Genomic DNA, 19720 nt, shown 5'->3' on the forward strand with positions numbered 1-19720 from the left:
ACCTTTTTTTATAATGTTCTAAGTATCTTATTGAAATAAGATGATGGTTTCTACACTCATATTACACAATTATATTAGTAAGATCCATCTTAAAAAGTATACATTTAAACAAAACAACGGAATGTTTAAAAACAGTAGATGTGCTACCACTTTTTGATCGCTGTTGTATACATTTTTTAAGCATTTCCCTGTATTTTCCATATATGACGCATTAATTTACACACAATATTTTACATTTGCCATGTATCTTACAATGGTTTGAAGCCGTGCTATATGAGTACACTATCAAACAAAATTGCTTCTTAAATGCATTATTGTAATTTAAAAACCATTAAGTAAATATCTTATAACGGTTCTTTAAAAAGTATCAATGAAAATGATTTTTTTCCCTTTAACCAAAAATCATAGTTGTCAAAACAATTTATAATTCCATGAGGAACTTAAGTATATCAAACGAATATTTACTTGTACATAGATTGAGTCTGTGCTAAGCAATCTCCTTTTGGATTTTTTTAAAGTGGAGTTTCCAACCGTCTTTCTTTTGTTAGTACTAAATGGCGTTTTGCTAGATTTATTCTAGCCATTTGGTTTAATGTCATTTTCTAACTTAGGGTCAGCCTGGCCGGTGTCATTCCAAATTCAACACCTAAAAATGCTGTTACATTCAAAACTCCGTCTTGAACATCAATTGCTAGGCCGCTGTGCGCAGCTAGTAGTCAATCGCCATGCCAGCAAAGGAAGTGTGGACAAGGAGGTCATGGAGCAAATGGAGGAGGGCTTCAAGAAATTGGCCGAGTCGAAGTCCAAGTCGCTGCTGAAGAAGCATCTCACCAAGGAGATCTTCGAGAAGCTGAAGGCGAAGACTACACCCTCGTTCAACTCCACACTGCTGCACTGCATCAGTTCGGGAATGTGCAATCATGACTCCGGCGTTGGGCTCTACGCCCCCGATCCGGAGGCATATAAGGTATTTGCCGATCTCTTTGATCCCGTCATCGAGGAATACCATAAGAGCTTCAAGAAGACGGACAAACAGCCGGCGACTGCTTTTGGCAAAGGCGCGGATTTTGAAAACCTAGATCCCGATGGCCATTTCATCGTATCCACGCGCGTTCGTTGCGGAAGAGCCGTCAAAGGATACCCATTCAATCCCTGCTTGACGGAAGCCGACTACTTGGAGCTGGAGAGTAAGATTTGCGGGGCAGTGTCGAGCCTTACCGGAGAGTACAAGGGCAAATACATGCCACTGACTGGAATGGACAAATGCTTACAGGAGCAGCTCATAGAGGATCACTATCTGTTCAAGGAGGGCGATCGATTTCTGGCTTCCGCTGGAGCCTCTCGATTTTGGCCAACTGGTAGGGGCATCTTCCTGAATAGCGCCAAGAACTTTCTGGTCTGGTGCAACGAGGAGGACCACATACGCATTATCTCGATGGAGAAGGGTGGCGACCTGGGCAAGGTCTACGATCGCATGGTTGGCGGCGTGGAGGCTCTCGGCAAGCAGCTGCAGTTCAACAGGGACGAACGACTTGGCTTTTTAACCTTCTGTCCCACCAATCTGGGCACTTCTATCCGCGCCTCGGTGCACATCAAGCTGCCCAATCTAATGTGTGATCCCGATGAGATGAAAAAACTGGCCGACAAGTATCGTCTCCAAATCAGAGGAACCTCGGGGGAGCACTCGGAGGCCAAGGGCGGAGTGCACGATATATCCAACCAGCGCAGGATGGGACTAACCGAATACGAAATTATCAAGGAGATGCACGACGGAATCAAAGGCCTCATAGAAGCCGAGTGTAAGGCGAGGTCAGCTTAGTTGTAAAGCGTGAAGTGTACAAAATCTTAAAGGCCGTGATAAATAAATAATAAACTAAATATTTGTATACCCTTTACTAGTATTGCGTAGCATGTCTTCATTAAATACAAAACATTGAGATTTAGGTTTTTTTTTTATTTTTTTTTAATAATTTTAATTCTTTTATAAACTTAAGACTTAAATAAAAGTATTTAAAGTTCCTTTTTTTGTTTTTGCTTGACACAGATGTCAAAATGTTTTACATTGTTTGGTTGTAATTAAGCAAATGTTTTTGTCAAATAGTTATCCGTTGTTGCTGCTGCTGCTGTGGGTGTTGGTGGTGTTGCAAGATGGGATCCCTGCCTGCGCCCGCGACCCTCAAAGTATACGAAAATGCCGAAGGTCGCCGGACTGGGACAGCAGCTCCACACCATAGCTACAAACTAGACATATTTGCAGTTCGAACCGCCCAAAAGCGACAAGGCGGACGAACCGAAGATTTCTAAGTGTTGCTGTTGTTGTTCTTGATTGTTGCGTGTGCCCCGAACTGATGGCTCCCGTGGATAGATGTTAACTCCGGTGGGGATGCACCTCCAGCCGGGGGGACGATGCTCGGCGGTTGGCGGGCAATTTACAGGCTCTTCTCGAGCTTGATCAGCTCGGTGATGCCATCGTACATCTCCTTGACGGCCTCGAACTCGGTCAGACCCATGCGACGCTTGTTGGAGATGTCGTAGACACCACCCTCAGCCTCGGTGTGCTCACCGCGGGTTCCGCGCACCTGCAGGTTGTACTTGGCGGCAACCTCCTCAAGCTTGGCCTTGTTGGAGGCCAGCTTGGGCACCTTGATGTGCACGGAGGCACGGATGGTGGTGCCCAGGTTGGTGGGGCAGAAGGTCAGGAAACCGAGACGGTCGTCGTGGCTGAAGGGCACACGCTTCTCGATTTCGTTGACGGCGGTCACCAGACGCTTGTAGATCTGGCCCAGATCACCGCCCTGCTGCATGGAGATGATGCGGAGATGGTCCTCCTCGTTGCACCAGACCAGGAAGGTCTTGGCATCGTTGTGGTAGATGCCACGGCCGCTGGGCCAGAAGCGGCAGGCGTTGGCGGCCTGCAGGAAACGATCGCCCTCCTTGAACAGGAAGTGGTCGTCGATCAGCTGCTGCTGGACGGCCTTCTCCATGCCAGTCAGGGGGTAGAACTTGCCCTTCAGCTCACCATCCAGACCGGACAGGGTGCTGCTGACCTTGCCTTCCATCTCCTTGTACTGGGCCTCGGTCAAGCAGGGGTTGAAGGGGTATCCCTGCATGGAGCGACCGCAACGCACGCGAGTGGAGATCACGTACTCGTTGGTGGGGTCAACGTTGCCGAAGGTGGACACATCGCCAAAGCTGGAGGCCGGGTGCTTGTCGGTCTTCTTGAAGCCACCATGGTAGTCCTCGATGATGGGGTCGAACAGGTCGGCGAACACTGTGTAAGCCTCGGCATCGGGGGCGTAGATGCCCACGCCGGAGTCGTGGTTCTCCAGGCCGGACTGGATCACATCCAGCAGGGTCGACTTGAAGGTGGGCGTGACCTTGTTCTTCAGGTTGTCGAAGACCTCCTTGGTCAGGTACTTCTTCAACAGCGACTTGGAGTCGGAGGCAGCCAGCTTGGCATAACCCTCCTCCAGTTTAGCGAGAACAGCGGCATCAACCATGGTGTCTTGTTTGCTGCAAAAACACGTAGAGAGAAGGGGAGAATGGGGTATTGACCATTAGTAAAAGGGCGTGGCTGGAGCGACAGTACAACATTTTATTGCTACGGACTCGCCTATCTTCGTTTTGTGGCGCCCAAAAGTCGGCAACATGTTTTCTTGTGTTTCTGTTTTCCTCAATTCCTGCCTGTTTGCCCCGCAATTAGTTTCGGGTTATGGCCATGTGCTCATACTCGACTTGGGTCTCTGGCACGCGACTGCCACATATACCCACACTCCCTTCCCCTTCAGCTCGCTACACCCAGAAGCCAGTACCCAGAACCGAACACCCATCACCCTTGATCCCACAACGCCCCTTTTTTAGTGGTGGTGACTCTGGTTTTGTTCCTCGGTTGTGTCCTGCTTTCGGTGGTGGCTGACTGACTATAAAATTTTGCCGGCTGCCGCTGAATACGCAAATCGACGACACACTATACACCCACCGCCCTCCGCCTTCTTCCTGTCGGAGGACATGCGCACTACAACAACATGGCTACCCAGCCGAAGTCCTGGACAAAACGAAGGACCGGGGCAATAATAATTTTTTTATGGCACTTTATTTTTGGGCGCTTTTCCGACAGAGCAGCGCTCATGCATTTACACACACACACATGACGTCAGCCCCCTTCGGTCGGTCGGTCACCCAACCAGGGGATATACAGACAACTCCTGTCTAGGAGTCGTAGGCCCACAACAAAAAAAAAAAAAGTATATGAGCCCGGAACTCCGGGATACACACCCATCTCCTCCAGCGCCAGCTGCCGTGGCGGTACCATTGGGTTCGCCATTGGCCACCTCGCCCTCGATCACCTTCTCCTTTTTGTCCTTGGAGGCGCAGAGACCCATTTCGCGTGTGGTTTTTTTAAGTGTTTGATGTAAAGTTTTCAAAAAACGTTTAAAAATTTGGCGTTTGCTTGGTCACAAAGTCGGTGTTTTGTATATAGAAAAAACCAATCTTCGTTTGTTTGGTTGCGTTTGCAGGTAAAATGAAATCACAATGCAGCTTTAGCTCTTCAAGGATCTGGTTCGGGGATCCTTATTTTAGACCACACACACACTCTTTTCTCAGACACAGACACACGCTTGGCTTAACGCTATTGCTTTTGATTTTCGGTGATTGGGATTGATTGATTGATTCTCGTTTCAGCGTATATATCTGTATGATTGGTGGTCTTCTTCGTTGGTATCAAAATATCGGACGCAACAATGTTGTATATTTTATATCCTTTATGCGTTATCCTTTTCAAGAGACTTCTGCGAATCTGCTTTTCGCTGCTGCCGCGCCCAAATGTATACTACACTAAACAAACACTACGCGATGCTATTTTGGGGGAGCAAAGGACTTGCTGACTGCTGCTCGGCTGGCTGACTACTGCTGGAGCTGCTCTGCTCTGCTCTGGTGTGGTCTGCTCTGCAGAATATTTTAGCGCGCGCCTTTGACTCGCGAGCGTTGGACGGGACTATCGGCAAAGGACGAACGGGAACAAACCCAATCGGCAAATCGAAAGGAACTGACTGAGAGGAGTCGCACCCAAGGGCCCGCACTTTATCGCCGGCATTAAGCCGCATTCAGCGCTCTCAGCTGGGAGAGTTTTAGCCGGAGTTTCGATGAGAGTGCTCTCAATCGAAGTAGTATAGTACTAGTATATTTGCCGAATATTCCGGGGAGGGTGGTGGTCGGTAGTCACGAACGGGGAGGTTGGAGGGTTGAAGCAGCAGTGGGATTGCCTACCCGCAGGCGCCGGCTCAAACTGTTGCCGGATGAGCGGCAACATAATGCGGAAGGATATATTTACACGATGCGCTGGACCCACCACCAACCACCCAATGTCCATAGACCACCCGTTTCCACTCTGCCCGAATCAATAAAGTTTATAGCACGCGACTGGCAGCTGGGCTTGGTTGAGCCGCCTCCAGTCATCAGGGCGGTCAAGTCAAATTCAAGTGTCGGGCTGGAGTGTGAAATGTGCTCTGATAAAGACAGGAATCGGGTGCACGTACACTCCACTCACTCAGTCACTCCCTCCCATCCTCATCGCCTTACCCTTCCTTGAGTGTGTACAAAAAATCAATTACTCGGCAAATGGAAATCAAAGCCAGCTTGCAGAATTCCCAGGACAAGGACACGGGCACTTGAGGCTTGTGAATTAACCCATTGCGGGTTCCATCGAACTTGAGTGCAGGGAACTGGTTCCAATTGCACGTCAGATCCGAACGCTCATTGCATGTCTAATGCACATTATTAGGTTGTGAAACAAAAATTTCATTTACTAACAATCCACCCATATTGTGCCGCATTTTGTTTTGTTTCGGCTAATTTCTATTGCAGCTTCAATTACTCAGTGGAGGGCAGTAGTCGGAGTGAGTAATCGCAGTCGATCACTTACTTTTCCTATCGTTTTCCATTGCCAATTGGCTTTGGCTCTGTAAATATTGAATGCGAATTGAAAACAATTTGCGATTTTAACTGGTACTCCGGTGGCAAGTGTTTATTGATTTGCTGTGGAAATTTCTACACCGTTTCGGAGTCATATGAGCCGTTTCATTTGGTACCGCGTATTGGCACTCCACATCATGAGTAATCTGGGTCTTGTTAATGCCTCATAAAGATAGTGAGCTTTGCAAATTGCAATGTACCCAGCGGAGTGCCCAAAGGGGGCGTTGGTTGGCAACTTCTAGGTTTTAAGTGGCTTCGAATCATGCCAGATAATAGTAATGACTTATTGGCCTGTCTGGAAGGCGTTGAAACTAATCAATTAACTCAAGTGCCGCCCTGATAGACAAACTGAAACTGGAGCACAACACAAAATAAGCGGTGCAGAAGGGAAAAACCCCCCAGTCCAAAGGCACTTAAGACCGAGACCGGCAAATCAAATTAAGCTGACGCACAATTGGAAAAAAAAACTGATTTCATTATATAACCCTTGATGAGCAACCGATTCTAGGGGGTAGGACGACTCTAGACAGGATAACCGCGAGGCAGGATCAGCAGAGCAGCTCTAGCATTTTTGGGGTGGCTCTAATCACACACGCGCCACCAACAAGTCGGCTTAATTCGATTTGGGCTACTTAGAGCCTTCGCTTTATAACAATATCACGCACGGATTTTTTGCAACCGTCAAGGCTTAGCAACAATTTGCGAATGGCTGGCGAAAATCAGCGATTGCCCCAGTGGGCATACAGCAATTCACCTGCCGCAAAACTGGAGCTGGAGCCAGAGAGCTGGTGAGAGCGAGGAGAGAATTGTATATTGCATATTGGCCAGGAGAGTTAGCCAGATAAGTCAGTCAGCCAAGTTGATAAGCTTTAAACTTCAAATCGTAAAACGTATCACTTGTCAGCGATGATCAGTCAAAGTAGAGATGAAGATAAGATAGCCTAGTCCCGGTCCTAAGCAAGAATAAACTCAGTTCTTTTGGCCAAAATGGGCTGGCTGTGTTTAGCCATCATATAACTGGCTTGCAATATAAATCGCAATCAAATGTGGGGAAATTGGCAATGGCAACACAACTAAACGGCCAGTGCAGTGCAGTGGGTAAGTTTATGGCCAACGGTCGGTCTTCTGGTCATTCACCCGAGAAATCGCTGCAATAGTTGCCTTCGTTAATTGCGATTTTGGCCAGTCGAATGCACAAAGAAATTGGCAAGTGTACGAAAATAATTCGCCAATGTATTTCGGGAAATTGGACGACGTGAGCGACTGCAACGGGAAATTGGGAACGGCGGGCAGTCACTCCGAAACTGGTCATCGGGATTTGATAAGGGGAATGGAAAGTTTGGGCCCAATCACAAGCATAACTGATAAACCCAACCAAATGAGTGTATCCAACATTCATTCACACACTCATTTCGACACTAATTGAATCTGGACATGGATAAGAGTATGGACATGGACATGGAAACCCTCTCCACAAACAATAATTCCACCCAGCAGTATTCGCATTCTGCCAATAATAATGCTGGTTGTGACATGAATTCGACATGAAGCTCTTATTAATAAATATCTGGCCTTATAGGGGTCCGGGTTATTAGGGGTGAGTTGGAGATACAGAAGTATTATTAGGGCTGCTGATGGTCATCCGCATTTTATGGTGAGATTCTCCTCTTTACACTATAGTTTTTTCTCTAGCGGTCCTAATTTAATTAAAATTCTTTTGGCAAAACGTCAAAGCGCCTCACACTCAATTAGGCAGCATGCAGAGAAATATAAGCAAATAAATATATGAAAGAAACTGCTGAAGATGAAGAAAAATGTATCTGTTTGCACAGCAGCAGCAAGTGGCGAAAAATATGTGTAGCAGTCACTAGCCGGATGTCGTTGATTTAAATTTTGCGCTGTCTGGGAAGACAATCAGCGAAAATCAGACGAGGCTTCATTAAGATACACCGAATGCAAAAGGGTTATAAGTAGGATGCATATATCCCGGCGACTCGGATAGGTCTGGTTATGAGTGCTCATAGGGTATGCAAAAAATGGCTCAGCATTCGACAAATAAATTTTATTTGTTTTATTTAATGCGAGAATTTCAACTTTCCCTTTACTATATTTTCACACTGATACTTTTATTCTACACTAGTTTATGGCGCCCTCTAGCAAATTCTACATCACTTATAGGTAAAATGTATATTACTCTATACAGGTACATCCACAGTAATTACTTTTTACATGTAAAAAGTAAAATGAATCTCTACGCAACCGCTCCATCATTAAGGACATTTTCAACAGGAAGCTTTTACCACCCACAACAAGTCCTAGACAAGTTTTTAAAAAGGCTTCAAAGCTTTCATTCACTTGGTAACAGCGGTTGCACAAATACTGAATCGCCTATTCTTTCCCCGAAAGAACTTGAACCATTCGATTTGTTTACGTTTTTGCTGAAATTTAAGCGATTTCAAATATTTGTTTATTTACTGTCTAAATGAATGGAGAGGCAAATCGGCTTGGTGTTATTCAAAATTGATTGGCTGGCACTGTGGGTTGCCATTCCCGCCTCTCCCGCGCCAATCCTTTGATTTATGTGTGCGATTCCATTTCCTGTCTAGCCAAAGAACCCAACCCAGCTTTGATTATGCAACATGCAGCCTTTTGTTTGGCCAGGGAAAATAGAAGCGTTACCCAGTTAACTATCTAGACTACGGGAAATGCGGTTTTCCCAGCTTTTTTTTGTGTGACAACTTAATCGGACGGCTGGCTTCTCGCTCGCTTTTTTTCTGACTCTGCCTTTTCCGTTCCTATTCAAGTCGAGCGCTTTAATGGATCTCAATTGAATAATTAACAGCAACGTGCCAGTGGAGAGGAAAAAAAAAAAACTATGAGCACTATGAGGGGCATACAATTTGTACAACAAATTTGCGCGATTTGTTTGCTGAATATAACAAACCATATGATATATAAAGCCCAATTTTGTATACAAAGACCGCCGTAAACTTGTCAGCTGCTCACCTATATAAAATACCTTTGGAATTTTCGTGTGTTTAGGTACTACCTATACGTATATGTACATAGCTACCCTATCCATCTGTATTCCCCGATGTGTGCCCGGTGCTTTTGTTTTGCCTATTTGCTCTGGCGGGGGTTGTATTTATAGCAGCCGGCATTATATCAACCCGAACTAAATTTGGCCGGGTAAATTCGATCGGACGTTCCCAGTGGCTCTCAAACTGCGCCTTATATAATTGTCGTTCAACGATTGCGTTGCGCTGATTTCTGCTGGCCCAGCATTACTGGTTAAATTGATTGAAATATTAGATATAATACGTATCTGTGATTATGCAACTGCCTGGCATTGACCATGAAAACAAATGCTTTACTGCCGAGTTAGAACTTTTCCCTATTTATAGCCGACGTTGGTGAGAGGCAAGTTCAAGGAGTGGAAAATAAAACAGAAAATAAAGAACCAAAGAAGCCACACAAGTGCTAACTGAATGCTCGTTTCGACGCCTCTTATCTATCATTCAATTCGGTTAGTTTGAATGGTATTAACACGGGCCAATATCTTATCGAAATCGATACTGAAAACACGCTCTCACTCACAACACTTTCTAAGAGCCAACAAACGACCGACCTTAAACTGCACCCCCGCAAACATCGAGCCCCCAAGAATACCGCTATTCGCCCCACCCTCCCTCCATCCACAGCACTTGGCAAGCGGTACAGTCCTCCGTTCATTGGCATTTGGCCGCAAAAAAAAATTGCACAACTAAATGGTATACAAAATGCATCAGACTACGGACGGACGTATCGTCAGCGGTTGCCAGACCGTGACAGCGGAGGGCCAAACAAGTTTCTGCAGTCTGGCTGGGAAAATGCAAAAAAAAAAAAATCTGAAACTGCATAACTATAAACTTAAATCTTTACTGCTTATAGCCGCCCGTATAAATTTCTTTTCGCCGGTAACCGGTTTCGGCTTGCAAAAATGCATCGCATGACTCAACTGGGGATGTGAAAACTTCAACACAAGCTCACGGCACAGAAAAAATATTAAATAACTATATATTCAAGAGGCTTAAGAATTAAGAATTCTTTCAAAAAAAATTAATAACATAAATACTAAAAATATAAATTGTGAACAAATGGCTAGCAATAACTTTTTCAAAATCTTTATTTATTAATAATTAAATTTAATTTTTTTTTAATTTTCTACAACTGTAAGTTTGCATTCCGATTGTTAAAGTATATATAATTAGTTGTATATTTGGTTTAGCATATGTTTGCAGAAGCCCAAGTAAATATAATTTTATTGAAAATCTGAGCACAGCATTTAATGACCACTAAATGTGCAAATCTAAAAGCCATTCACTGTATTTATTGGCTAATTACCGCAAAAATGTTTACAAACTTTTCAAGAAAGTTATTGCAATTTAAGAGCCGAGCCGTTCACTGTTTAAGAAGTCGAAATGGTGAAATTTGATTTTCATTTGCCACAAACCCGTGAAAATTCAATTCTAATTGTAGTTCACTTTATATAATTGGAAATTAAATTTAACCAGAATTCACTTCGTAAAGATTGCCTTTAATTTTTTGGGTGCCACAAAACTGTTAAATTTAAGATTAAAATCTAAGATATCGACACTGTATCTTTGAGATACTTGAACGTCTGAAATTTTCACTTGATTTGCAAATTTTATCTTTGGAGGACGGCTCACCTTTGCAACCGTAGAATTCAACGTCCAACGTTACAATGATCGGAATATTCTGTTCTTTAACCCAACTGACTGCAGTCGGTGCTTCAGCAGCGCCAACGCCGGCAGCGCCAGCGACTGCTACATGAACACGCGCACTCTCACACATGCACTATATATTTAGAGAGCGCAAAAGCTGCGGCCCCTATTTGTGTTCGTGTGCGGAGGAGCCTGCCTCCTGGCTCCTCTGCCGGCACAGAGAAAAAATCGCCAGACTATATCAAAATGATGCTCAATGCTCATTAGAAGGCCAAGTATATAACCAACTAACTACTCTAACTCAATAAAAATTTCAACTTATTATGTAAGTTGGCAAGAGCATAGATATACTAGATAGATTAAATCTAACAAATTATAAATTAAGAGAGTGTATATAATAATATATTTCTCCCTGTGCACCCACAGGAAGTGTGTCTTTGTGTTGGTAAACGCCGACGATTGACGTAGGACGTGACGTATAACTAAAAAGCAGCAAAGTAAAGCTCTCTCACACACACATACACAAGGAAAGAAAGCTTGCCTGCCCCGCACAGAAAGAAAAGGAAAGTGTTCGTTTCGCAAACAGCTAGAAAACTGCATTGCTCCATGCGTTTGTGGGAGCGAGAGGGCTGAGAGAGGAGCGCCGACTGATTTCTTGCAGCCGCAAATCAAAATTATTAAGTGTGTGCTGCACTCAATAGGTGTGTGTGTGTGTGCGACACACACTCACTCACTAACACAACCGCACGCCAAGGAGCGGTCTCATCGCTTAATTATGACTAGCAAACGGAATGATACGATATGGTGTGGTATGATGTTGGGCGATGGAAGTAATCAACGCAAGTGGCACAATTGCACCACGAAACAGTCGCTCCCACCATGAGAATCTCAAATACTCGGGGAGTGGAGATCCCGGCTCGCAAGATCCGAGCTTAAAGTGATGAATAAACAACCAAAGCGAACTAGCAGATAGGGCAATTGTTAAGCAGATGACAAAATACAACCGAATTGGAATAACTTGAAATATTTACTCTTTCGATCCAAATATTTGCAGACCTATTGATTTCAAAATCTTAAAAAAAAAAAGTCAGAATTCATATGCAACCATGCAGAATGGTATAACTCAGCATCAGAGAATCAGACTTGAACCAACTTTTTGCATTTTCAAATTAAAACCTCCTAAAAATAAAACTACCATTTTGATAAGTTATATTTCTAGAAAGTCGAATGAAACAAATATACACCTTCTATATAAAAAAAAATCAGTTGTTTTTGGCCAGATAGAAAACAAACAAAGAAACGTAGCCGTCATAAATTTTGGCACTAATACCGCAATATAAAATGAAAAATGTTGTGCCGCTAAATGTAAAAGATTTAAAAAAAATTCTAGAGATAGATATGCAAACTAAAATTTCTATTACACTGTCTGGATAAACAATTACCTATCCCCCCACGTTTTCCCTACCATATTTCAAGCAAATAAACAAAACGAATATAATCGTTTACACAATTCTTAACAAAAGTCTTGAACTTGATTTTGAATTCTCACACAAAACATGAGAATCTTCTGGGTAACCTATACATATGCCCAAGGTACATATGTTGTCTCATCGAAGCGAACATATTCATTTGTTACTAAACGAAAGCTGAGGAAAAATATTTGAAAAGTTGCCAACGAAATTTATGCAACGCGCAGCAAACATCGCACGATATATACGATACCTAACCCATCTATCTACGTGTGTTGTTTTTCAAAAACAACGAACTTTTGCTTATCATCGGCACACGAATTTTCCATAGGTTGTCATTAAAAATACATATTATAAATCGCCATTCCAACAATCAAATTATATATACGTTTCAAAAATATGTGCAGATTAATTTTTGATACATATTTTTCGAATGCCATGCGACAGCAGGAGGCTTATATAATCCAGAACCATTCCCTTGGAAAATTTGCGCATTTTCAGCTTTTACTTTGCTTTGGTAGAAGTAGTCGCTGTCACTTCAGCCCCGCCTGTTTTCGTTTTCGTTTTCATTTTCAATTGCTGCCGTCAAGTGGCGCTGAAATTACGTAAATGCGCCCAACAGCTTTTCCCTACCAACACGACTCCTATAACCAACAGAGAACCAAAGCAAGCCAGCTGGCAGCAGCCTTTGGGGGCTGGTGCCGTGTAGGATTTCGCATAGAACAATGGACCTAAAACCCCACTAACAAGTGGGGGAAAAGCGAAATGGCATATACTATAGCGGGCTGACCTTGAAAAGCTTGCGAAACAAGCTCGCGGATATGTATATACAATGGCAGCCACTGGCGATTTCGTTACTGTTGTTGACACACAGTTGAGAACGCACAGAGCGGGTCACATTTATAGATATGTCCATCAAATGTGGAATTGGACTCTATGATAATACAATTTTGTATCAGTATATTATGATATTTATACCAATTACCATTACTATTTCGATTGAATAAGTGTAACGTAATGGTTAAAAATTTCTGACTAATCACACGATAAACATGCCAAAGGCGTTATAAGTGCATTAATAAGTTCCTTGATCTATAGATATATCCGCCACTGTTTGCGTATCTTTTCCAGAGATTAATATTAAGCCAGAGGTTTACATGTGAGGAGTCTACGATGAGCTAATTCCCGCTTGATTCTCCAGATGCGATGGCTTACAACTAAGCGATCGCGATTTTTATCAGAACATCTGACTAATCGAAAAATCTTGCATAACATTCTCGAGCGTAAATGTGTATGAATGGTGGGCAATGTTTATAGAAACTTTTAGTCATTGACTGATTGCTGCCCATTTGGTGGCCAGCGATCGGGAATGGAGCGCTAATATGTGCGGCGGCTGCAAAAACGAAAGCCAAAAATGAGTAAACCATTTGAAATATGTGTTATTAATTAGATAAATTTGCGGCCAGCCAAGCACGAGTCAAACTTAATGCCTGTTACCCGCTAGCTGGGCAATTAGCTGTGAAATTACTGCTTGAATTTGAAATAGAGGAGGAGCTAGCATCTAGCAGTAGCTAATTATCCGTGGATTGCAACAGATCATGTGTAGATATAGAATAAAAACGCATATATGCTAAAAGCTCTGCTCGCGTTGTCAACTTTTCAACTGTGTTTTCGACTCTCGTCTTTTGTTTGCTAAACAATATTTTGGCACAACATCAAAAGCGACGCTTGCCAAAAGCAATTTTTTGCACAGACGCGAGCCAAGTGCTTAAAATATATATCCGTACATATGTATAGTAGGCATATATATATATATGGGGATCAAACAAGACACCTAAATGAAGACCTCTGTCCATCAGAACGAGTGGCCATTATGAAGGAGGCCCCTTAGGCGGTTCAGATAGATATGAGGAATGACGCCCGGCTAAAATGGGATCCCTTCGCTGCAGGAGGCAAATATGCCCGCTGTCGGGCTAATTTGCTGCACATGAACAATGAATCCGTAAGGAAATGTGTGTACATTGTGGCGGCACAGAGCAGCCACATTCTGCTGCGTTTCCAAATATAAATAAACTTTGCATGGGGGAGATCATGTGACCTGACAACAGCGACGCGACAGGTCTCATAATGGCCCGGCACCGCCACATCATCACCAATGCCCATTCCATTTCCATTTCACTTGGGCAGCCTGCCAAAAACCAATGAACCTGTCTACCTCTCTGGTTGGGTAGAGATCCTTGAACACCTGGGCAAGGACAAGTGGCCAGGGCTTGCGTGCGCCAAGGTTTGTCTCCGATTAATATTAATGACAAATCAATGGTGCACAATTAGAGGAAGTGGTGAGCAAACACATGGCAAGGTTCGGGTTCATAAATAAACCGTAGACTGCACATGCAGCACCAGCACAAGATCCCAAAGACTCGACGCCATGTGAGCCGAGCTGTCCGCCCAAGCAGCGAACATGAGACAAAAATAACAGCAAAGTGTGGTCTCCACTCATAGCCATCATCATCATCATCGCCATCATCATGGTGATCCAACGAATTTGCTGATGCTGCAGCACCGTTGTCGCCAAGCGGTTGAGTTTCTGCCGCATGGCAACTATTTTCGCCGAGGAGTCACCAGAGTGCATTGAACCCACTTCTCGCCATGGGAGATGAGGAAAAATGAAATTTAAAAATACATATTTTTCGGAAATAAATGAAGAATGTTGTAACAAAATGACCGAAATAAGGAGATACCAGCTAATAGACTCTTTCGGAAAAAGCAACTAAGGGTTTTCTAAAGTAATGACTTAAATAAACAAAACATAAAACGAAAGGATTTAAAGCTTACCGCTCGCCCAACTGTTGAGCCTCCTTAATCGACTGGATGAAGGCATTGGTTTCGCCCTTGATGAAGTCATTGCTGGCCTCCTTGGCTGCTGGGAGCACCTTCTCGGCCTGCTGGCCACCGAACACCAGCTCATCCACATTACCGCCATTGGCGGCATTGCCATTTTGGCCATTGGTATTGGCCTCTGTCAACGATTTTGGCAGTGGGATAGGCATCTTGTCGGCTTGTTTTGGCGGACTGCTGGGCTTGGCTGGTGGAGGAGTTGGTTTTGGCGGGGCAACTACGGGTGCTGGCACAGGTTCCGGTTTGGGCTTTGGAGCAGGTTCTTCCTTCGGTGGAGCGGGAGCTGTCGCAGGAACTGGAACCGGAGTGGGCTTGACTACCGCTGGCGCTGGTTTTGGGGGATCTGGTTTAGGAGCAGGTACTACAGCGGGCTTTGGAGCAGGAGCAGGTGCAGGTGCTGATTCCTTGGCGGGAGCTGGATTCGCTGGCTTGTTGTCGAGTGCGGGCGCTGCTGGCTTGTTAGAACTAAATAACCAAGCTAAACGTTTGCTACAAATTAAAAGGGAAATGGCAACAAAACAAAAAATGAATAAATAAAATATCAAATTAGTGAATCTATAAAACTAAAGTGCAGTGCAAATAAAATATCAAATGAAAAATGAATAAGTTGACGCGATAAGAGTAGGGAAAATGTATTTTTTCAGTGTTTGCATTTAATAATTTATATTTTTAGTCACTAATATTTGTATATCATATGCGTTTGTAAGCAATGTCTACTGTAGCATCTTTTTTCCACTGCGCTTTCCAGAAAGTTCCAGAATAAATGAGGCGAAGCGTGAAACAAGGAAATGCGCGCTTAACGCTATTATTCCACGATTATATTACCCACCTTTAACTATAGGCACCGCCCACCGTTGGAAACCAATAAATAACAATTGCTTTTATAAGAAATAAGACTTTTTAGACGAAAAATAAAGTTAATTTGCGATCTACGCGTCCTATTTCGCCAAATGACAATAGTAAAAGGGACAACGTAAAGTGGCAAGCAGTGTGACCACTCCCAAATGCATTGAAAACTTTGACAGCCCTGTAAATCATTATACTCTATAACATTTATATAAGTATTTCAAAAAAAAAAATTCTTCATAATCGCAAATTAGGATTTTTCAATATGTAGTATTGCAATCAATCATATGCATTTTTGTAACATTAAAATTAAATGAGGCTATTTAGTAGTTCTTAGAGTCACACTGGAAGGATCTTGCGCAGCCCTGGTTTTTGAAATTGGTTTAAAATTCAAAAGTATGAAAATACTGCACTTTCTATCTATTGCTAAAGAGTTAATCATAGTTCTTTAATAATGCCCTATAGAATACAACAAAATAGAGCCAGTTATTTATTGTATTTTGCCACAGGGCGTTTGCCTATTGGTGGGCGTGTTGCTCAGACGCAAATGTTTCAGTGCTTTAATGCCCCCAAATGGCAGTAATTTAGAACTGTAACCAAAATTTCTTATTTCCCACCCATTTCCCCACTTGAGTTACGAAATTACTTTCTCCACTCCCCCATTTCTTTGGGCCGGCGTCGTCATTTCTCTTGTCACGTAGGCCAAAACGGCAATAGCTGGCGAAAAACTCGTGCGGCAAATAGATAAGCAAACAAACGAGCTCCACCCGGCACAAAATCGTCAAATCGGCAAAATATCGGCCCCAAACGCCGGCTGTGTGGATGAGAACGGAAAAAACTAATACCGCTCCAAACTTCAATTATCACTTTCGTTATTACGCTAATTGCCGGCAGATAACAACTGGACGCTTTAGTTTTTTACTTTTTTTTTGGCAAAAAATGCGAATTCGCACATGTGCAAATGAGATAATGTTTGGATGTGTGTGATCAGACGATTGCACTTATCACGAATGAGAGTTAGAGCCACAAAAGCCGGTTGTTATGGGTTGGGGTGTTCGACGAGATCGGGGTATTGGGAGATGGGAAAACGGGCAGATAGTTCATCATGTGACACCGCTCGATGACTAACTTGGTTGCCAAATGCAGGGAAATTATACACACAGTCGCATTAGCACCTTTCAACCATAACGATCACGGAAACGGAGTGCTAGATTTGGCTAATTCACCAACTGATAGCGATTAGATTATCGGGTTTGCAATGATTGCGTCCCAAAAGTGCGACTATTGTTATCGCCAAGATTTATGAAATGCAAGAAAGTTGCTTTTCTTGGTGAAGGTGCTGTTATTAGCATTGCATAACCATTAAAACTTATATTTGTGGTTTTTTATTGGCCAGTACATTTTTATTCAGAAACGTATTTATTAACTAAAATCCTGAAGCTCAAATCCCATACCAGACACAGCTCTTTTAATTTAAAATATATTTAGCGTTTTCATTCCCTTTCCGATTTAACGAATTTATACAAGCTTAACCCCAAAAAGGATCTCATCACGCCCCCAAAGTACGATTAAACATTAACACTACCCAGCCGAAAAGTAGGCAACACAAAACGTTCATCCGCCCTGTGGGGCACAGCAGTGCTTGCCAAACTGTAGAAAACCCCTTTGCACTTACCGTATTTCATCGACAGCAAAAGTTAAATACCACAAAGCGAACATTTTGTATTAGCTGAAATTAAGAGAAAGTCGAATGAGTAAATAGTTAAGTGATTTGCAAAGCAATTTGGCCGCTAATATATACGAATTGATTGCACTATAAATGGCAATTTCCACACCAGATGCACTTGTTGGACTGGCACTGCATCTGAATCACCTAGCGACCTCGAAAAGCGCAACAAATGACGTCGCCGTCAGGCAATGCAAAAAAAAAAAAAAAACTCAATCGAGCGAGGCGCTCATCAGAAAAGTAAGTTCCAGAGAGTCAGAGCTCAATTAAGACCCGAGACACACACAGATAAAAAAACAGTCGAACTGGCGGGCCATCAAAAGACAGCAGTGAAAATATGCCGGCATTATTCAAGGTTTATTTATAAACAAAGCGCGCATGGATTTGCGAATGCAAAATGCAGAATGCCAAATTCGCAGAACGCTGAGCGCCTAGGCACGTGAAGTCGAGACTTTTGGGCAAACGGCCAGAGATGGGGCGCAGTACACAGAAAAAAATGGGCATAAATAGAAAAATAGTTAATGAAAATGTTTGGTAATAAATCTTATTTATGAGTTCTTTGCAACAAATAATTACTTGCCTCAATTAGAAAGACATATATGAAAGTTTCTTTATCTGAAATATTTGAGGCACCTGTTATACTGGTCTTGTATATGTTTATCAAAAATTTCTTTTTAAGTTATAAAATTTAATATGCACGAGCAAACAAAACACAAATTTTTGTCTGTGCACTGCAGATCAATTCGAAAAAAAGGGGGACTTTTTGTGCACCGGATGGCGCCCAATGGTCGAAAGGGTTCTAAATTTAGATAGTGCTGCCATCGATCAATTAATTATGATTATTTCGCGCACTGTTTGCAGTCCCCTGAGCTTTGTTTATCCCTCGGATTTGAGCAAAGGCAAACAAAATTCTCCACGAAGCTCCCCGTCTGCGTTTGTTTTCTTTTGCACACGCGGCGTATGAGCAATCTGCGATGGTAATAGCACACTCAGTCTCTGACAGTTACGTCACATCAAACGGCACAAACGTATGAGTGGGTGGCTGGGGCGTGGAAGATGAAGGTGGTGGTGCCTAAGAAGACTCATTCCCATAACACTCACTCACTGTTGCAGCTTGCCACACATAACAAACAACTGGGGACTTGCAGCATGACCCCTTCTGCGTGCACTCACCTTTTGTGCCTGTGTTGGATAATAAAACGACTAGAAAATGTTGCAAGTGCTTTTCCGGAGGGTTTTCCGTTCGCGTTTTTCGTGTATCAAAAGGTTCGTTTCGTTTAAATGCTTCACAGCTGGTCAAATATCGAGGACTAGTCTCGATTGTGTGTTGTTTGATTTTGAGTAAAAGGTACAAAATTAATTTTCTCTCGACTGGCACTCTTCTGCTGTTGAATGCTTCTTTCAAGTTTTTTCGACTGTCGTGCTCCGTGCGAAAATCGACTGCTCTACTGGCGGCAAAAGCGACGAGACTACGGCTACGACGGCATCCAACCGAGAGAGCCCCAAAGAGAATGGGGAGCACGGAGAGCGCCGACGCCAATGTTTCCCAGCTGTAGCTGCACTTGCGACGAAGCTTTTCTCACGAGATTCGTTCCCCAACGAACCCACGGGTTCTGTGCCAGGTACACCCGAAAAAAAACCCAAAAGACTTTAATCAGTTTCCAACAGCGAGGGTTCAGATATAACTACTATAAAGGATTTATTTATATTTATTCGAAGACACTAGCATATATTTATTTTAAATTTTAAATCAAGGAATTTTATGTAAATACATAATTATTTTTCTCTGTGCACCATTTCAATATTTATTTCCGTGTACTCTCCGATTGGCAATGTTACTCATAGGCTTACGCTATGCCACCGCTATGTGTCAATAATCGCGTTGAACCTGGCCAAAAGGCTTCCCAATCAATAAAAGAAACATTTAAAATAGAAATGGTAGAAAGAGTTTTTGGGCACTGGGCGAGTCACTTCTGCAATTGGCACTATCAGTTGTACGTTTACTATTTATATGGCTTACTGCAGCGTTTGGCCCTGGCCAAAACTATCAAATTTGTGGAAAAAGCGCTGCTGACGCCTTTCGC

At 43.2% G+C, this 19720-nt stretch overlaps 2 protein-coding genes and 1 long non-coding RNA gene across 4 annotated transcripts; 2 read left to right on the plus strand and 1 right to left on the minus strand.

The window, feature by feature from the left end:
* The first annotated feature begins 597 nt into the window (after positions 1-597).
* Positions 598-2176, plus strand: LOC6604978 (arginine kinase). The gene has a single exon (XM_002029785.2). It carries the CDS (start codon positions 653-655, stop codon positions 1817-1819), a length of 1167 nt encoding a protein of 388 aa, XP_002029821.1. The 5' UTR covers positions 598-652; the 3' UTR covers positions 1820-2176.
* LOC6604979 (arginine kinase) lies at positions 2029-19100 on the minus strand. Of its 2 annotated transcripts, XM_002029786.2 has the most exons (4): positions 18810-19100; positions 17586-17639; positions 15002-15553; positions 2029-3513 (listed from the first exon to the last, which is right to left on the minus strand). In XM_002029786.2, exons 2-4 carry the CDS (start codon positions 17627-17629, stop codon positions 2430-2432), a joined length of 1680 nt encoding a protein of 559 aa, XP_002029822.1. In that variant the 5' UTR covers positions 17630-17639; positions 18810-19100; the 3' UTR covers positions 2029-2429. The 2 variants fall into 2 exon arrangements, with proteins under 2 accessions (XP_002029822.1, XP_032575306.1); XM_032719415.1 differs by lacking the exons at positions 15002-15553; positions 17586-17639; positions 18810-19100 and adding an exon at positions 4276-4828.
* Positions 13996-14899, plus strand: LOC116801221. Its single transcript, XR_004361858.1, has 2 exons — positions 13996-14505; positions 14564-14899. It is a non-coding gene; the product is annotated as an uncharacterized LOC116801221 (long non-coding RNA).
* Positions 19101-19720: the final 620 nt, after the last annotated feature.

Source organism: Drosophila sechellia, chromosome 3L (assembly GCF_004382195.2).
Source record: "Drosophila sechellia strain sech25 chromosome 3L, ASM438219v1, whole genome shotgun sequence".
NCBI classification, from domain to species: Eukaryota; Metazoa; Arthropoda; class Insecta; order Diptera; family Drosophilidae; genus Drosophila; species Drosophila sechellia.

Coding starts and splice junctions, on each gene's coding strand:
- LOC6604978 (XM_002029785.2), top strand. CDS start 653: ATGCTGTTACATTCAAAACTCCGTCTTGAACATCAATTGCTAGGCCGC.
- LOC6604979 (XM_002029786.2), bottom strand. CDS start 17,629: ATGTTCGCTTTGTGGTATTTAACTTTTGCTGTCGATGAAATACG. Junction 15,554..17,585: donor TTTGCTGTCGATGAAATACG/GTAAGTGCAAAG, acceptor TTTAATTTGTAG/CAAACGTTTAGCTTGGTTAT. Junction 3,514..15,001: donor GCTCAACAGTTGGGCGAGCG/GTAAGCTTTAAA, acceptor GTGTTTTTGCAG/CAAACAAGACACCATGGTTG.